General features: G+C 42.6%; 1 protein-coding gene across 3 annotated transcripts in view; it reads left to right on the forward strand.

Moving 5' to 3' along the window:
* DOCK5 (dedicator of cytokinesis 5) overlaps nucleotides 1-19439 on the forward strand; it is a 207977-nt gene that overhangs the window by 155751 nt on the left and 32787 nt on the right. For all 3 annotated transcript variants that reach the window (XM_070416608.1, XM_070416610.1, XM_070416609.1), the window contains exons 30-39: nucleotides 1499-1577; nucleotides 2853-2953; nucleotides 4673-4731; nucleotides 5036-5190; nucleotides 6196-6281; nucleotides 8561-8720; nucleotides 9687-9727; nucleotides 10855-10945; nucleotides 14547-14666; nucleotides 17668-17757. In XM_070416608.1, coding sequence (XP_070272709.1) covers nucleotides 1499-1577; nucleotides 2853-2953; nucleotides 4673-4731; nucleotides 5036-5190; nucleotides 6196-6281; nucleotides 8561-8720; nucleotides 9687-9727; nucleotides 10855-10945; nucleotides 14547-14666; nucleotides 17668-17757 — 982 coding nt within the window. The remainder of the gene's footprint in view (nucleotides 1-1498; nucleotides 1578-2852; nucleotides 2954-4672; nucleotides 4732-5035; nucleotides 5191-6195; nucleotides 6282-8560; nucleotides 8721-9686; nucleotides 9728-10854; nucleotides 10946-14546; nucleotides 14667-17667; nucleotides 17758-19439) is intronic.

The raw sequence follows: 19439 nt of genomic DNA on the forward strand, positions 1-19439 counted from the left end.
TAATATTGCCTTGCTCTAGCATACTTTATTGTAAGACTACAGTACATGATACATGTAACATAAATATGAGTTAATTGGCTATTTATGTTATCAGTAAGGCTTCCACTCAATAGTAGACTATTAATATAATCAGCCCTCTGCATCCATGATTCCCAACTTCAGATTGAAAACACTATTTTTGACCCACAGTTAGTTGAATCCGCCAGTGTGAAACCCGTGGGTACAAAGGACTGACTGTAGTTAAGTTTTGGGGAGTAAAAAATTATATGAGGATTTCTGACTGTGCCGGGGGTCAGTGCCCCTAACCCCTGCATTGTTCAGGGGTCACTGCTCTTGGGCCTAGTAATAGCTCTCTGACTTTTGTGAAGGCCTGTGAAATCCTTTGCTTCAAATCCACCATCTGTAAAGCAAGGCTCCTCCCACTTCCATGAGTCTGGTTTGTGTGCTCATGTTCCTGATTTCACCGGCTGCTGCTGTTGCTCTGACCCTGCTCTCTACCCCCTTCTCTCTACTGTAGTCTCCTCACCGAATCGTCAGCATCAACTCTCCGTGGCACCTGCCAGCGGCTCCATATGGTCTTCGTCATTCTGATGGTCAAAGACGGCATCCTGGCCCTGCCTGCTTTTCTAGCCTTACCCTCCACTCTTCCCTCTATCTCCAAGCTGCACTCCAGCCAGACTGGCCGCTTCCCAGACCCTGAGCGTCTTCTGTCCTTCCCTTCACACTGCTCTGCCACCTGCCTCACCTCCTCCTCACCTCTGGCTGTCACCCTGCCACTTACTCCTTCAGGTCCTTCTCAGGTGGCATCTGTGAAGGGAGCCTTTCTGACCTGGATGTCATCCTCTCTTCCTTTGGTTTCCCAAACCTCTTTACCCCCTCATTGAATTTTCCATATTTTTTCTTCGGTCAAATGGCAAATGGCCCCCACCAATGTTTAAATGTCATAAGACCAGGAACAGTCTCTTTCAAAGCAAAATCTAAGCCAGCGCTTTGTAGATTCTGGCCCACAATAAATACTTTTGAATGGAAGTGAAATGAACTAAATACATATGTTCTATTAAAGGAGCTTCAGAATTTTTAAAGAGGTAGATAAAGTAAATCATTAATCTCACCATTATTGTTAGCTCTACAAGGTCCTCATACCTGACTAGAAAACCCTTCCCTTCTCTATGCAGATAGAGACACATTGCATAGACTTTGGATCAGGAGCAGCATGATAGAGTGCAGAGCCTCTCGTCTCGGGAGGCCTGGCTTGTCCCAGCTCTGCCCTCGGGCTAAATTGAGATGCAGCCTTGAATGGGGCTTGTAGTCAGTTCCAGACACTGACCTTCAGTGTCCTCTGCAGGCGTGCTCTGTCATTGGTCTCTTAACGACCTCGGTTGATCTAAAGGTCGTCTGTTGCCAAGTCCAGGTTTGCTTTGCTTTGTTTTTAACATAGATGGGAAGTGTTGCAGTGAACACGAAGGTGCCTTTCTTACCCTGTGTTTTCCTCCCCAAGGGTTTTCCTCCGAGCCATAAACCAGTTTGCTGAGGTTCTCACAAGGCGTTTCATGGATCAGGCAGGCTTTGAACTTCAGGTAAGCCTGCTATGTACCAAGGAGTTCCTTGGATTCTGAGCCAAAGCAAGAGAACCAGCTCATTTTGGGAAATGTCACCTCAGATTTTCTCATTTTCAAATGAAAAAATTTTCTTGTCCTTTGTCCTTTCCTAAGGCACACATTTTTGTTCCTCTGTCCTCCAAACATAGTCAAACAGGGTTTTTTCTTCTTTCTGTAAAACTAATACATGTTTAAAAAAAAATAATGGTAGAAAATATAACTAAGCAAAAAGACAGAAATTGAAAGACTATCTTCTGCTGTTAACATAACCTATGTGCTCTGCCTACAGATGGTTCAGTTTCTAAAGAGTGGTTTGTATACACACTTGGTTGAACGTCCACAAAGTGATAACCAAACAGGTGGTCACTAGCTGCACCTTCATTCATTCATCAACAAATATTAGAATATTTACATGTGCAAGGGCCTGTTCTAGGCTTCAGTGAAGGCACTCAGGGCCCTGCTCTCATGGAGCTTATGTGCCAGCCTACGCTCTGTTGGTGACGTGCTCTGCTGGGTCATGTCTTTGTATCTGTGGAATGTTAAAAGTGGGGAGTCATAAGTATACATGTAGATGTGTGTATGTATATATGCGTATGCATATCTGTACATATGTATTTGTATGTATGTGCCAATATGTAATTGAGCTGTGCAGTTCTTTGATAACCTCTATTAATCTACTTTATTTACTTTTTCTTTGATCTTCTTGATGATAGTAAATATTTTTGCAATATTTTTAATGGCTGATACAGTCCATTGTCTGGCTACTCCAAGATTTATTTAGCCATATTCTCATGAACATTTAGATTGTTTCCATTTTCTGTTAGCTTAAATAGCGCTTGGAGGGCCTTCCTTGTTCTCAGTATTTTTAAATAGCCATGATTTATTTTGCCAGGATAAAGTCCTGAAGTATTTACTGCTTCAGAAGTTTGGCAGAATGTTAGGGCTTTTCATACATGTTGCCAGACCATTTACTATAAATAGGTATGCTTCTTGGCAGCAGCTTGCCTTTATCCCAGGAGTATAGACAAATATAATAGTTTGGATTTTTTAAAATTAATATTAACGTGTTAATATTAATACTGCATTAAAAATTTCAGAGCAGAATAATTGAAACACAAGAAAGTAAAAGAAGTCTTGTGGATTTCTTAAAATTAATCCCCGGCAAGTGACTTGCTCCATATGGCACTATTTGGTGATGACCCTTATTAATGTTATTTTCCTTTTCTTCTCGCCCACACAATTAATTTTGAACAGCTCTGGAACAATTACTTCCATTTGGCAGTAGCATTTCTCACCCACGAGTCCCTTCAGCTTGAAACCTTCTCTCAAGCCAAGCGCACCAAAATTATGAAAAAGTAAGTGTCCTCTCAAACTTGCTTAAGATTAGGTAGGTGATATTTTCCGTTTCAAAACAAGATTTTGGGTATCACAGACATCACTGTCCACTGGGTGCCATGTTGTTAGAGAGGTAGGTCTTATAAGTATTTCATCGATTTCCCCAGAATCACCTCTTTTCTCAAGGCCCCATTCATTTTCCCATCACCCATCACATTCTCTGGGAACAGCTGGCCCTCTGCTGGCAGCTTGTCCAAATTGCAGGCACAGTGCCTCTTCCTCCCTCGTTAGTGCTTCACAAAGCAGGCTCCTCTGTGCCTCTCAGTAGTCCTTTGGGCACAGAAGCCGAGTCTGACACATCACCTAAACAGGCCCTGCAGATTCCTGCTCGGAATTCAAAGTGGACTCACGCATGAGAGTGATGAGCGCTCAGGGAAGCTTTGCATTGCTTTCATCTCGGGTCTGTTTCGGAATTCGCGAGCCTGGAAACTCCAAGGCTGTGCGGTTCGGAAGAACTTGAGGAATTTATCATTTAAAGGCTGTGAAATTTCAGCTCTGCTCCCCCTTCTGGAACGTCTGGCATTCTAGACAAATTATTTAGCACCTCTACCTCTGGTTCCTCCCGAAAACACCGGCTGTTAGTGGCTCAGAGTGGGAGACATAGTGATTGTGTGTTCAAAGGTAAAAGTAAAACTTGTAGATTTCTTTGTGAGGTGGGTATCAAAAGATGATAGATTTTTAAGATGGACACCTGAATCTCACTCTTTAGAATATCTTAAGTGACAGTTTCTTTCAAGGAGAGATTTGATTTTGTTTGGATAACCGTAAGTGAAGTTTTTATACTGGCTTCTGAAGGCATCTCCAAAGGAGGAATTTGACAAACGTTTGGCACAGTAGTCACATGAGTAGAAAAAAATGTAGAGCTGAGCTTGTAGGATGGTTGTAGGTCCATGTGGAGCTCCCTGGGAACGTTTGCAGTATCTGCTTTGACCCTCCTGCTTCTGGTTTTCCAAGCCCCAGCCTCTGATCTGGCGTGTGGGGAGGGATAGCCAGGCACATGTATTCTTCAAGAGAGTTCCAGGTCATTCGTAGTCACTTCCCCCAAGAACCACTGTCTAGGTCAGGGTTTCTCACTTTTATGTCCCCACTATCAACTCCTATAAGTAACCTTTTTAGAAATTGTTTTTCTAATCACACGTAAGTAATATTAACCCAATAAATATATGCATATCTGTTTATATACTACTTGTATACCTGTACTTTATTCATGAAAACAGCAGGCTTTTTTGCCCCCAAGAACCAATTTTCACCCCTTCGGGAGCAATATCCCCCCATGGAGAATGTATGTCCAGAGTTTCCCAATGTGGTATGAGACATGGTTACTCAGATATAAGTGTATACGTTCAGCATGGTTATTAGCCACCAGTCCCATTACTATACAAACCATACCCCCCTTCCCTTCCCAATAGTATTTCTGCTTTTCATTTCTTTGCTTAACAGCAGCCAGATTGTTTCTCGCTCTGCCCCCTTAAGCCAGCTTGTCAGCCTCGTCTTCTCAGTTACCTTCCAGTGCTTGCGTTGGCCCCTCCTGCTGTGGAAGGTGCCCCCCCTCGGGGCTTGGTTAGGTATCCAAACCCGCCTTTCACATGATCTAGCAGAACACAGGCTATAGGCACTCATTTATTATAGGTACTCGTTTTCATTGCAAATCATTCTCTTGCCTATGGTCTTCTTCCTAGATATGGGGACATGAGAAAGGAAATCGGCTTTAGGATCCGGGACATGTGGTATAACCTGGGTGAGTGTATGACCTTGAATGAGCCCATGCACACACCTGTGTGAAGAGCATGCCAGGATGGACTCTTTTTATTTTAACTCCAATAACCCTAAGATTAATTTGTCTGTGTGTTGGAAGTGAATGTTGACTCTGGGCCTCTTGTTATGACATCCACCTGTTGTCAGAATACAGTATGTAGTCACCCAGGTCTGAATGGAGTTGATCTACCCACATAAACGTACTCTTTTCTCACGGGCCCTGTGGAGGAAGATTGTAACACTTTACCTCCAGTGAAATTATTTTTATTTTCTTACTTTCATTTCAGGTCCCCACAAAATTAAATTCATCCCGTCCATGGTGGGTCCCATTCTGGAGGTCACATTGACCCCTGAAGTAGAGCTTCGCAAAGCCACCATCCCCATTTTCTTTGATATGATGCAGTGTGAGTTCAATTTCAGTGGAAATGGCAATTTCCATATGGTAAGAGGTGTAGACCTATAATTTTACTAATGAACATAGTCAACTCTTATTTATTTTCTTTCTATATAGAGAAGCCATAACCTGAATAATACTAAACAAAGTAGGTCTACAAATGTTCTTTTACATTTCACTTTGTAAGGCAATTAGAGATAGAAGCAGATATTCCATCCCAGGCTGGCCTCAAAGCAGTCTTTTTGCTGCAGGAGTTTCCTAAAGCAGCCTCTATCCTATATAATAAAAGGCTAATATGCAAATTGTCCCCTCCGGAGTTCGACCACTCAGGAGTTGGACCACCCACTATGACGTTCGCTGACCACCAGGGGGTGGTGCGGAACAAAGGAAGGCCCTGGCCGGCAGCCAGGGGAAGGAAGACCCGATCAGCCGGCCAGGCCTAGGGACACTACTTGTGCACGAATTTCATACCCCAGGCCACTAGTCTCCAGATAATTAAAATTGGACTTCGGGCACATTAATCCTATTTGCTGCAGCACAGCAGAGAGAGTAAGGAGGTGAAATGGGAGGATGATGCAGCAGTCTCTAGTTTAGTGATCTCAGTGTGCCTGATATATTTTCTCTTTCTTTTATTTTCTTTACCTACACCACGTATTAATATCGAAAGGAAGATTTTGCAACTCTACAGATCTGCAAAATCAGAAAAAAAGCAATCCCATTGGCAAGGCTAAGACAAGAACCAAAAACAAAATAGAAAATTAGAATCATTAGGCTATATTTACCTGCATAGATGTGATAAGAAAATAATGTTTTGGGTTAATTATTTTGTGCAAATGTAAAGCAAAGGGTAAAGTAGCATGTGGCTACATTAGAAAGTTTTGATGGGGCCTCGGTGTGCCGTAATGGACGATGTGACAAGTGGTCTTCCTCTGTATACGCTGGAAATAATTCACAGTTAAAAGGGGGCTGGGCAGGTCTGCAAAGGATGGCCGGGCATCACTCCTGTCCTCTCCAAAGGGTATGACATCTGTGAAATTCTGACTCTGCTTTCAGTTTGAGAATGAGCTGATCACAAGGCTGGACCAAGAGGTGGAAGGGGGCAAAGGAGATGAGCAGTACAAGGTCCTTCTCGAAAAGCTGTGAGTATTTCAGACAGCAAATCTCAAGTTGATGACATCATTTAGGAGTGGACAAAACAGGTTTCCACGCACTTACAAACCCACTGATAGTCACAGAATCGTTGGGGTTACCACTCCAGTTGGTTCTCGTTGGGGTCAGTGATACTTGCTTAACTGACATGAGCCCAATGCCCATGTTCCCCTGGCCAGCTGGGCCATCAAGAACAGAGCAGGTGGAGGGAGGGAGAGATGTTCAAAGCATTTTGCCCAGTGTTTGAATTGATGAACTTCATCAACAGTGATAACACCTCTAATTATGGCTTCAAATCAACAATTTCAAACATGGGGAGAAAAAGAAAACATTTCAAAGTCCACTTTTCATTTTAAAATACCCTGTTCCCTGCTCTGGTCGGTGTGGCTCAGTTGGTTGAGTGTCATCCCATGCACCAAGAGGTCGCCAGTTCTATTCCTGGTCAGAGCACAGCCTGGCCTTCAGGCAGAATCCCTAGTAGGGGGCGTGCAGGAGGCAGCTCATAGATGTTTTTCTCCCCCCCCCCCCCATCTCTTTTTAAAATCAATAAAAATATATTTTAAAAAATAAAATACCCTATGCCCTTAAAGGCCTCTAAGAACACCAGTAATATCTCCAGCCAGGTTGGTCTTTTCACTGCCCAGAATCCAACATTCATTCCCGCTCTGTGCTCACATTACCATTCCTACTCCCCACCCACCCACATCCCCAGAGACCTTTACCCTCACTCTCTTGCCCTCTTAACTGTCCATCTCATGTAGGGAATTACAGTATAAAAAGAATGATTAAAACAATTGCATGTTGGAATTAGAGAGAGATTGGGTTTCAAATCCTGTTTCTCTACATTCTAGGAGTTTGACTTTGGACAAGTCACATAACCTATCCAATGCCTCATTTTTCCCCTCTACAATAATAGGACCTATATTTTGGTGTTGTTGTGAGGATGAATCGAGATAATGCATTTTCACAGTGTCTGTTACAGATTTCGCGCTAACATATGTTGGCTGCTCTGGGTTTTTGCCGATTACTATTATCTTATCCTTCCATCATCCAGGGCTGTAACTCTTCTAGACTATTTAAGTCTGTGTTCTCTGAACTTTTATGATATTGACCAGCTGGTGGGAGGTGTGCCTGGGCCATTTCGTTATTCACCTGTTTGGGGGAGTGTTGCTCACTAGACTGTACTTGAGGACAAGTCTCCCAACTTTGTTTGGTTTTGTTTCTTGAGATTTTTTTAAGGAACCAGCACACTGGGTGCTCAGAAATGAATTGATGACTCATCTGTATTTTAAAGAACCAGAAGTCCTTCTTACATTGTCTTTAATGGCTAATAAGATCATTTGTTGATCATTTTATCCTGTTTCTCTTAGATCTGCCTATTCAAACTGGTTTTAAACCTCCCAGCTTTTTACTTTTACAATTCTAATCTCATACAGGAATTAAAATGCAGAAATTACACACACATTCAAACAGACCCAAAATATTTACAAATGTGAACTCATTTTTTAGTCCTATAGCTGATTTTTCACATAGAATATCTTATTTTGTTGTTGTTGTGTTCATTCTTCCTGGATCACTGCCTCAGAAAAATATGGCCACATAAATCTCCAGTGCCCAAGAATAATTCTAGATCCAGACTAATTCTTTGAACACATCTTCCTCTTCTTTTTCTCTTGCTCCCACGTTTTCTTCTAATTGTCTAATCTAAGAAGCTCCTATAAAAATCTTTGCTCTATAGGTGTCCAAAGAAAGAGGATTTAATCTCAGTCTTATTTCCAACCTTCTCTTTTTTCTGAAAATAACACTGTATCTGAAGAGCCACGTGTCTGGGTTTATGCTAGATTCCCAGGTTCCTCTAGGCTGGGCATTCACACACAGCTCACCAGAATGCCCACAGGATGCCCTGAAGTGCCAGGCTTTAGGGAGAATAAAGACAAGAAAGATGATTAGATTGAGTAGATTGATCAGAAAACATACACAAACCTTTTGGGCAAAGGTTCTTGTTTTTGTGATATTGATAAGAAAACAAAAACCAACAAAAAAAATACAGTTGCAAATTCAAAGAAAAGCACTGTGGGCTGGGATTCCAGCTGATGGTGGGGCTTGAGCTGAAGCTCTAAAGAAACCGTGGAACTGGAGTAATTGTGTTACGTGAAGGGTGTGTGTCTCCTCATCTGGCGCCACCTGCTGCTAGGACCTTGGACAGCGCTCATAAATGGTGCTGGAGTGACAGGATGACATGGGCATTTGTCTCAACTCCACCCTCCAGGCTCCTAGAACATTTCCGGAAACATAAATACCTCTCCAGCTCAGGAGAATCATTCGCACTCCTGGTCAGCAGCCTCCTCGAGAACCTCTTGGACTACAGGACCATCGTCATGCATGATGAGAGCAAGGAAAACCGGATGAGCTGCACTGTCAATGTGCTGGTAGGTGACAAGCCTCTAGGATGGCGGGAGGGCTCTGCAGGCCTCCCCTGCACCATGCACATCAGCTCCAAGTCGATCTCACAGACACAAAGGGACCCGGGGCCACCTTTATGGAGTTTGTTCTGCTGAGTGTAATGGGAACAGCCACCTCATCTTTGGGCTTGCAGATACCAGCAGCCACAGACATTGAGGATAAATTTGGAAACAGGGATGGAAAATGCAGCAGAAGATCTTAACTCGGCTCTCTTTCTGAGGGCCATCCTCGACCGGTTTCTCTGCCTTGTTTACATGTCGTTGCTTTATTGTTGGAATTCCTGGGCACAGGCGAACATGCGTGAGAAACACTGTACCATGAGTAGAGTGTTAGTGCCTGGAAACCTCATGATGCTAGAATTCTTCGGTCTCGCCTTTCCCTAGATGTATGTATCAGGGACCTCAGACCTCAGAGGTTTGGGCTGCCACGCCTCTGCTTACTGTAAACCCAGACCCGCTGCCTGTTTCCGTGAGAAAGCAGAGCACCAGGTGACGAGGAAAAGCCAGCTACCTGTTCCTTTTCTCTGCCAAGGGCAATTTGGATCTTTATAACATCATTCTCAGGCCATACAAAATTATCATCCTAAAATTAGCCTGCTATATGTGGTCAAACATTTAATTAACTCACCCCTAATGCCTTGGCAGGGCCAGACCACATGACTTCGTGGGTCTTAAGGCCCAAGGACTGGAAGTTGCCCACCCTGATTTAGAAGGTTCCCCTCCAGTTACTCAGAAACATGGTTCTAAACAATCCTTCAACTTGTCTTCTGTGTAAACTGCCACATCCTTTCCTTGTGGGGGTGTTTGTTAAATGAAAATAATAAACTCTGGAGAAGTGACACTGTTGAAAAACAAAAGTAACTATTTGGCCATTTCCATGGCAAATTAGTCAATAACTCTTGATTTACATTGGTATTTTGGACTTTTTTATAGAATTTTTATAAAGAAAAGAAGAGAGAAGACATATACATAAGGTAAGCTGAAGGGAATGTCTGCTTTTCTGTTTATGTCATGGCTTTGCTATTTATTTTTTCAATCAACAAATACTAAACCCCAACCCCATGCTTGCTGCTTTGAGACACCAAAATGTATGTGATGTTCCCCCTTCCACTTGGAAGGGTGAACTGTTTAAACCAGTGATGGCGAACCTTTTGAGCTCAGCGTGTCAGCATTTTGAAAAACCCTAACTTAACTCTGGTGCCGTGTCACATATAGAAATTTTTTGATATTTGCAACCATAGTAAAACAAAGATTTATATTTTTGATATTTATTTTATATATTTAAATGCCATTTAACAAAGAAAAATCAAGCAAAAAAATGAGTTTGTATGTCACCTCTGACACGCGTGTCATAGGTTCGCCATCACTGGTTTAAACAGATACACAGTAAGTGCAGTTCAAGGGAGTGCGTAGGGAGGATGGTGTTGTGGTCCCAGGGAAGGGTGGGAGATGCTGGCCAAGGCGATCAGGAAAGTCTGCCCAGGGAGAGGCATGAGGATTTGCCTGGAATCCAGCAAGCCCTGAGCATGGAACACACTTGGACATATTCATATGCCTTTCTTGGGGGAGATCCCATAGCTCTTATTAGCTTCTCAAAGGGGTCCATGGTATGCAGATAAATAAGTAAACACTACTGCCTTCAATGAACAGTTTAAAGTAGAGTGGATGGATTAGGAAAGACACACAGGCAGGAAGCAGCTCCCAGGGTTAAAGGAATAGGAAGATAGAATGCAAGGAATTCCTTTGCCCAAGAGAAAGGACGAGCGGGGGAAGAGATGGGAAAGCAGGCTGTGGCTTGGTTGTGGAATGAGCTGAATGCTAGAGCAGCTCCCCGGCGACTAAATGCCCCCTTTACCCAGCCAGTGTTGCTCAGTGGTTGAGCCTTGACCCAGGAGCCAAGAGGCCACAGTTCAATTCTAGGTCAGGACACATGCCCAGGTTGCTGGTTCGATCCCCAGTAGGGTACGTGCAGGAGGCAGCCTATCAATGATGTTCTTCTCTCATCAATGTTTCTACCCTTCTATCTCCTCTCCCTTCTCTCTTTAAAAATCAATAAAAACATTTAAAACAAACAAACAAAAAAACACCCCCTTCTTACCAGATACTTGTACAAGCTGCGGGATTTGCACCGAGACTGTGAGAACTACACGGAGGCTGCCTACACGCTGCTCTTACACGCTGAGCTTCTACAGGTGAGTGTTCTGGGCTGCTCATTCCAACACAGTGCAGGACAAAACGCAGCATGTCCGCTGTCCAGTCCTTTGGGACCAAATCCTATACACTTCGTGATTTTGATTGGAATGATCCTTATTCAAGAGAGAGCCTTTCATCCAAGAATATTTATAAACTTTCTAATTAGGCACAGCTGATTTTCAGATCAAGGTCGAGAAAATGTCAGCTATCATTGGATGAATGCATAAAGAAGTGATTCCACTGATTTTAAAATCCTTAGGAAGCAGAGTAGAACCTATAGGTCCCTAGTAATAAACACTATAATTGAAGAAACAAACATTCATTAATTAATAAATATAAAAATAAATGTAAAACTACAGATACATGAGTTGTAAGTAAATACAGTGCCACAGAAGAAGTTTTCTCTTTATACTCAGTAAGTAAATTTATAGTGTGTTGTGGATATAAATACATCTGTATGTCATGGATCTCAAATAATTATTTCTGGCTCTGACCGTTCCTCCAAGGTCAGATGCAGGAATAAACTGTTCTTTCAGGATCAATCTTTCAATGACTCATAGACAGCACACACTTCACCTGTCAGTAACAGAAGCTATAATTTCTTACTGTTCTGGATCCATTCTTTCCTCGCCCTTCTTCCCATTTTACTAAAGGGGACCACCTTCTACCCAGTTGCTCAGGCAAGTACCTGTCATCATCTTTTATTCACCCCCTCCCACATTTTCCATCGGCAAGAACTGTGGACCCTCTGTCCACAGTTTTAAAAAAGCTCTCCACTTTTTAAAAGTTGTGATATAGTTGACATATAACACTGTGTACATTTAAGGTGCACGTGTTGATTTGATACGTTTATATATTGCAATATGATTACCACCGTAGCTAACACCTCTATCGTGTCACATAATTATCGCTTATTTTTGGTGGTGGGAACAATTAAGATCTAGTCTCCTGGCAGCCTTGAAGTCTGTAATACAGTATTGTTGTCTGTAGTCACTGTGCTGTGTGTTAGATCTTCAGTACTTGTTTATCTACTGGCTACAATTTGTAACATTAAACTGCATCTCCCCAATATCCCCCTCCCCAGTCCTGGTAACCACCATTCTACATTCTGTTTTCATAAATTTGGCTTAATTAATTAATTTGTTTTTAAATATATTTTTACTAGAGGCCTGATGCACAAAATTTATGCAAGAGTAGGCCTTCCTTCCCCTGGCTGCCGGCACTGGCTTCCCTCTGGCACCCAGGACCCCTGCTTCCCTCGAAGCCCCGGCTTCGTCTGGAAGGATGTCCGGTCTAATTAGCATATTATGCTTTTATTATTATAGATTGATTTCAGAGAGGAAGGAAGAGGGAAAGAGATGGAATCATCAATGATGAGAATCATTGATTAGCTGCCTCCTGCATGCCCCCTACTGGGGACCAAGCCCACAACCTGGGCATGTGCCTGACCGAGAATCGAACTGTGACCTCCTAGTTCATAGGTCAATGCTCAACCACTGAGCCACATCGGCCGGGCTAAATTTGACTTTTTTGGATTCTTTATCATACAGTACTTGTCGTTCTCTGTCTGACTTACTTTACTTAGCGCAGTGCCCTCTAGGTCCATCCATGTTGTAAAAGGCAGGATTTTCTTCTTTCTCATGGCTGAGTAATTCCATTGTTATATGCACAACATCTTCTTTTTTCCATTTGTCCACTGATGGACACTTAGGTTGTTTCCATGTCTTAACTATTGTGAATAACGCTGCAATGAGCCTGGGAGTGCAGATCTCTCTTCATCCTGCTTCCATTTCTTTTCAATCCGCTTTTTAAAAAATCTCCATTGCTGCCATCCTGGCCCACGCTGCCATTGGCTCTCTCTTAGAGAACCACAGTAGCCTCCTGTTACATCTCTCTTTCTCCATTCTTTCCCCCAGCAATTAAATTTCTTGTGTAATTTAATATTTGTTTTACCCTAAAATAGTACATGTACGTTGTTCTAAGCTTTATAATGAAAAACAGGAGTCCTTTACCTCACACTTCCCACGGCAGCCGTTCACCACTCATATGCAGATTTGAGGCACTAAAATCTTATTCTCTATGGGTTAGAGAGGAGGCTTGTTGACTGTGGGATGATCAGAAAGAAACCCTGGTGTCCGTAGCCGTAGATGTTTTTGTTTGTGCTGCTTGGAAAATTAAATTCTCCTATCCTGGCATAGTAAGGTATGAGATGTGGATACAATTTTTCCCCCCAGATAGCTACTCAATAGGGATGTGTAATATAGTCCATATTTTCTCATTCATACAAGATCCCCTCTTTATCATGTATTAAATCCCAGTATAGGGCGGGGAGAGTCTCTTTTTTGATTTTATATACTTTTGCATTGGTCTCTGTCAATTCATGTGTCAGTATACCACACTCTTAATTATTAATTCTTTTTTAAAAATATATTTTTATTGATTTCAGAGAGGAAGAGAGAGATAGAAACATCAATGATGAAAGAGAATCATTGATTAGCTGCCTCTTACATGCTCCCTACTGGGGATTGAGCCCACAATCCGGGCATGTGCCCTTGACTACAATTGAACTCGGGACCCTTCAGTCCACAGGCCACCGCTCTAAACACTGAGCCAAACCAGCTAGGGCTATTAATTCTTTATAGTATGTTTTATTACCTGGTAGTTAATAAAACTGTCTTCATTGCTCTTCTTTTTCAGAGTTTTCCACCTAGTTCTTTTTGTTTAGTTTTCCATATGGACTTTGGAATCATAAATTTAAAATTTTAATTTAGGGAGAATTTTCATGTTTAGGAAATAGCATTTTCTTATCCAAAACTATGATATGACTTTCCATTGTTCAAGTGTGCTTTTGTGCCCTCTGTGGTGGGTTAAATTTTTCTGTATAGAGTCTTTATTTTCCTTGTTAGGTTGATTCCTAGATACCTTTTCTTTTTAAGTTAGTTATGGTAAAAATACACATAACATAAAATTTACTATCTTAACCATTTACGTGTACAGTTCAATGGCATTGAGTACATGCACATCGCTGTGCCTGGATATTGTATCACTTTGGATTTATTCATGTTGGATCCTTTCCTTCTACTATCTCCAGCATGGTTATCTCTTCATGTGAAATCTATCTCTAAATTATTTCCAAATATGTCAGTTTTTTAACCCTCTAATTGACTTAATTCTCTGTACTTTTGGCAGTTTTTCAGTTGGCACCCTTTGTAAAAGCTTTGATTGTGAAGAATACAATCATTGTACACAGTGGCAATTTTACCCCCTCCTTTCCGCCTTTATACTCCCGATCTCTTCCTATTGTCTACTGTGTGGATGTCTGCAGTACACAGTACACAGGCGCTGTGCTGGCTGGTGGGTGTGCCTGGTTCCCCACTCGCATGGGGATGCCTGGAGTGCGTCCATCACATGGCCCTTGTTTTCAAGCTGACATAGATTATGTCTGTGGATGCAGTTTTTTGTTTCATGAATAAATCTAAAACACAATATGGATGAGTCACAGATATATGCGATGTTTCTGCACCTTTTAAAAACTAAATGTTTGTTAACCTCCTTTAGTTAATGGCTACGTCGCATTCATCTCTTCCGTTTGCTTTCCAGTGGTCTGACAAGCCCTGTGTGCCCCACCTCCTTCAGAGGGACAGCTACTATGTGTATACCCAGCAGGAGCTGAAGGAGAAGCTGTACCAGGAAATCATATCCTATTTTGACAAAGGCAAAGTGAGTGTGGGATCGCTTGTTTTGTATTTGGGGGGAGAGGAAAATGGCAGCAAGGTCGCAGTGCCCTTCTGAAGCCGACCAGCCAGAGCCAGTGCAGAACCCACTGTGAAGGCCACGGTCCCAGCAGACAGCCCTGCCGTCCAGGAGTCCCTAGGCCCACATTTCTGACCACTTGGCTATAAATTTTGAAGGAGTCCCATGGCCCCCTCAGGTCTGATAATATGCTAGAACAGCAACCAAAACTTGGTAAAATGCTGCACTTATGATGACAGTTTTATCTTAAAGGACACAAATCAGGGCCAGCTGAATGAAGAAGTACATAAGGCAGAGCTTCTGTTTCCCTCTCCATGGATTCAGAGCACATCACCCTCTAGGAGAGCTGATGTGCTCGCCAGGGGGGAGCTCCTGTGAGCTGCTATATGGAGTTATTATTGGGGTTTTATTCTGTAGGCTTGATTGATGGAATCATTGGCCACGTGAGTGAACTCAGTCTCCATCCCACCCTTCTCCCTTTAGATCTGGCTAATATCATGTAGCCCAAGGCCCCAGTCCTCTAATCACATGGGTAGGTTTTTGTTTTTTTGGATTTTTGGCAAGGGGCCCACCATTCACCTCAGTGGCATAAACTCAAGTGTGGTTGGAGGGTCCGCCATGAATAACCAAGACACTCCTGTCACTGGGGAAATTCCAAGGGTTTAGGAACTTCCTCCCAGGACTCAGGACAAAAACCAGACAAGTTCCTCATTGGACAATAATGACTCATGACTTATTCTTTATTATTCCCATATGTACCTTTGAATCCTGGTATTTTTAACAGGAAAGAAAATAAATAAATAAATTAGTGTAAAAAGGGCAATAAAGATCAGTTATCCTGACACTTAACCAACCCAATGGAGAATACAATGGGCAGCCTTCACTTTCCAGAATCGGAATTTCCCCTCTCAAATATGGCTGAGGGTGGGAACCAGTGCCGTCACTTGCAGTGCATTCTCTAGAGATTGTTGGCTAACACCTGATGCACATCCAGCATCCAGATCACGCCCTGCTGACACCATACCCTGTAAGTAGTGACCAACTTAGATGCCGACAGGGGTGAGAAGGTAAAATAAACATAGGAACTGGGCCCGGAAGTTGTGGTCTGCGGTCAAGTGGAGAAAGCATATCCACCTGAAATGCTTTTACAAAATTTTTAAAAAAGAAAAAAAATATTTAAAAGGGGTTGGGAGAGAAAGAAAAAAAATGCATCTGCTATCCAAACAAAACAGATCCTGATTTTACCAGTTTCGGAGCCTGGAGAATTCCTGTGGACCGCCACGTCCCGCCAACATGTCTTGCTTTACCGTGGACCTGTTGGTTCCATGAATAAATAAGCCACATAATCATCATGATAAAATAGCTGCCATCTACTTACTGCTAGTTTCTGTTTGGGATGATTTCCAGACTTTTTTCCTAATTTAATTTTCCCCATACCCTACAAGGTAGATTTTACCTCTGTTTTACAGATGAAGAACTTAAGGCTCAGGGGGCAAGTGTATGTGTTCAAACATTTTGGTCTTCTACCCCTCTTTACTCTTAAAGATCACTGAGGACCCCAAAGAGCTTTTGTTCTGTTGCTACTTACACTTTTAGAAACGAAAACAACTTTTGAATATTTACGTATTTGTTCTTTTAACAATGATAGCAAGCCTATTACCAGTTAAGATAAATCACCTCTGTTTTTGAAAAATTACTATGTGTTCCAAAAAATTGGTGATATGAGTGGCATTTGACATTTTTGCAAGTCTCTTCAACATCTGGCTTAATAGAAGACAGCAGGATTCTCATGTCTACTTCCACATTCATTCTATTGTGGCATCACGCATCCTCCAGCCTCTGGGAAGCTCCACACATGAGAGAATGAGCGGTGGAAAAAGGCAAATAGTATTAGTAAGAAGATAATTTGATCTCATGGATTCCTGAAAGGGTTTTGGGGGCTCCAGAGACCAGGGACCACACTTTGAGAACCACTGTGCTAGGCTGTCTCACTGTCCCTTACATAACTTGGCATTTGGTGAAATGAGGAGAGAATTCGACCATTGATGCTGTTGACTGGCTTCTTGCACCAGGCCCAGCCGATCTGGCCCTGAAACTTCAAAGGGACACATTTGGCAAATGATGATTTTAAAATGTTTTACAACTGTATGAGAACACACACATTCCTTCAGCTGCCAGAAACAGTGGAAACATGGCACCTGGTTGACAAGAGTAAAGTAGGAAATTACCAGATGTTGTCTTACTGATAGTGTCCGCTTAAGAGACATGTTATGAAAAAAACAGAATGAACAAGGGGTCAATCTGGGATGCTAGCCTCAGGCACCAAATGTGTGCTTTCGGCTGTAACTTACAAGATCATAAATGCTCCAAGGGATCTTCTAAAACTCCCTAAGTAGATATTTTAGTTAGATATAGGAAACCAGTGCCCTAGAGATAGATCATTGGCTAACACTTGGTGCCCAATTTCCACACAACAGAACAGTTAGCCTTTCTTCCACTTCCCTTCCTCCCAAACAATCTAACTGGAAGCGCGAGCATGTGTGCGAGAACACACACACACACACACACACACACACACACGCACACAGAACTCAACCCCATGCCAGCTTCCCCTCCAGCAAGGCTCTCACAGTCTCAAGACCTAGGCTTTAGCACGGGTCCCCACCACTTTCAAAGGTCTTTAGTGCTCTGCCCTTTAAGTTCAGTATGGCTTTGTTTGGGGACACATGGTGTTTGTTCTTCATGGTCTTGCAAACAGAATTACAGAAGATATCCCCTGGCAAGGCACCAAGATATAGTAGCTTTATGATATCAATAAAAAATGTTCAGTTGATCCAGGAAGGGAGGCATGTCGGGAAATCTGCAGAAACTCAACCCTCCTGACTCCAGACTCATTGCCCGTTACTTTCAAGTGGCTTTTGCCACTGCATCGATGACTGCTTTGTTCTCTACTTTTCTTTTTCTGAAGATGTGGGAGAAGGCAATCAAGCTGAGCAAAGAGCTGGCGGAGACGTATGAGAGCAAAGTGTTTGACTACGAGGGCCTTGGCAACCTCCTGGTGAGTCTGGGTCGGAACAGGTCAAGCCTCCAGCAGGGGTGCTGAAGTGAGTGTTCACGAAATGTTTTGTAAGCTTAAAGGAAGTCAGGATAAATTATGTTCTTTTTTAAAAAAAGATATTTTTTTATTGATTTCAGAGAGGAAGGGAGAGGGGGAGAGAGAGAGTTAAAAACATTAATGATAGGAGAGAATCACTGATCACTGCCTCCTGCACACCCTACACTGGGGATCGAGCCGTGACCTCCTGGTTTATAGGTTGACGCTCAACCACTGAGCCACGCCGGCCAGGCAGGATAAATTGTGTTCTTTACAATGGAAAAGTAAACCTTGCTTGAAATAAAAATGGAAAAAGATAAGGTCCAAAAGCTCTTATCCTTCTTTCTCCACATTATCCCTGATGGAGGGCTCAGGCCCCTCGCCTACCGCCATCCTCCGTCTCTGTCTCATTTCTCTGCAGACCGTCCATGTCTCCACACCTCTTTCCCCTCACGGTCACTTTCTTTCAGTGAACACCAGGCGTGTTCCAGGTGTTTTCTGACTTCTGTTCATCAGGATGACTTGCTCTGTAGCCCACATCCTCAGGTCCCTGCTGAAGGATGGAACTGCTCATCTCGGAGCCTTGCTTGGTTTTCTCAGGAGTGCCATTGTGCACATTTTGGTTAAGTTGTAAAACGCTTCTGATTCTCACGTTCTGCCTGCCCCGGTCTCCCGAATGTTACTGGAGAGCTCTACTTTCACAGGTCCCCGAACTGTGTATTACGCCTGGCTGTCGGCACAGGTCAGCTACTTAAAAACAATAAAGCAATGCCCAGTGGTAGGCCAGCACAATATTAATTTGATCATTTTGGGTAGAGGAGTCACAGAAGTTCAGGTCAGCCATTGTCATGCAGTAATAATTTATTTGAGGAGATAGTTGTCAAGATCACTTTGAAAAGTATTTGCCAGTGTGTTGTACCAGCCCCTGCCATTACACAAACAGTCATTAATTTCATAACTAAAGTGAGTTATGTTAGTAATGTAACATGTGACCCTTCTAAGGGAACCTTGTGATGGAGACCTTTGCCTGGATAGAGCACAGCAGTCCTCCCTGCTCTGCATTCTCACTTTCGGTGGTTTCAGTTCGGTGGTTCCCACGGACAACTGCAGTCTGAAATATTAAATGGAAACTTTCTGAGGAAAAGAAAAACAATTTATAAATTTTAAATTGCACGCCATTCTGAGTATGGTGATGAAATCTCACATCATCCCACTGTATCCCACCCGGGATGTAAATCATCCCTCTGCCCAGCGCACCCATGCTGAGATGCTGCCTGCCCTTTATTCACTTAGTGATTATCTGGGTTATGAAATCAGCTCTCAAGGTACCACAGTGCTTATGTTGAAATAACCCTTATTTTACTTAACGGCTCCAAAGCGCAAGCGTAGTGATATCCTGGCAATTGGGACATGTCAAAGAGAAGCTGTAAAGTGCTTCCTTTAAGTGAAAAGGTGAGTACAGACAGTATAAGGTATATTTAGAGGGAGACGGAGAGAGAGACACAAAGACCAGATCCACATTACTTTTAAGATAGTATATTATAATTGTTATGTTATACTATTTGTTATTGTTGTTAATCTCTTTCAGTGTCTAATTTATAAAGTAAACTATCATAGGTGTGTGTACGTATAGGATAAAATATAGT

This window comes from Myotis yumanensis, unplaced genomic scaffold, assembly GCF_028538775.1.
Source record: "Myotis yumanensis isolate MYYU_CA2020_CCGP unplaced genomic scaffold, mMyoYum1.0.hap1 SCAF_5, whole genome shotgun sequence".
Lineage (NCBI taxonomy): Eukaryota > Metazoa > Chordata > Mammalia > Chiroptera > Vespertilionidae > Myotis > Myotis yumanensis.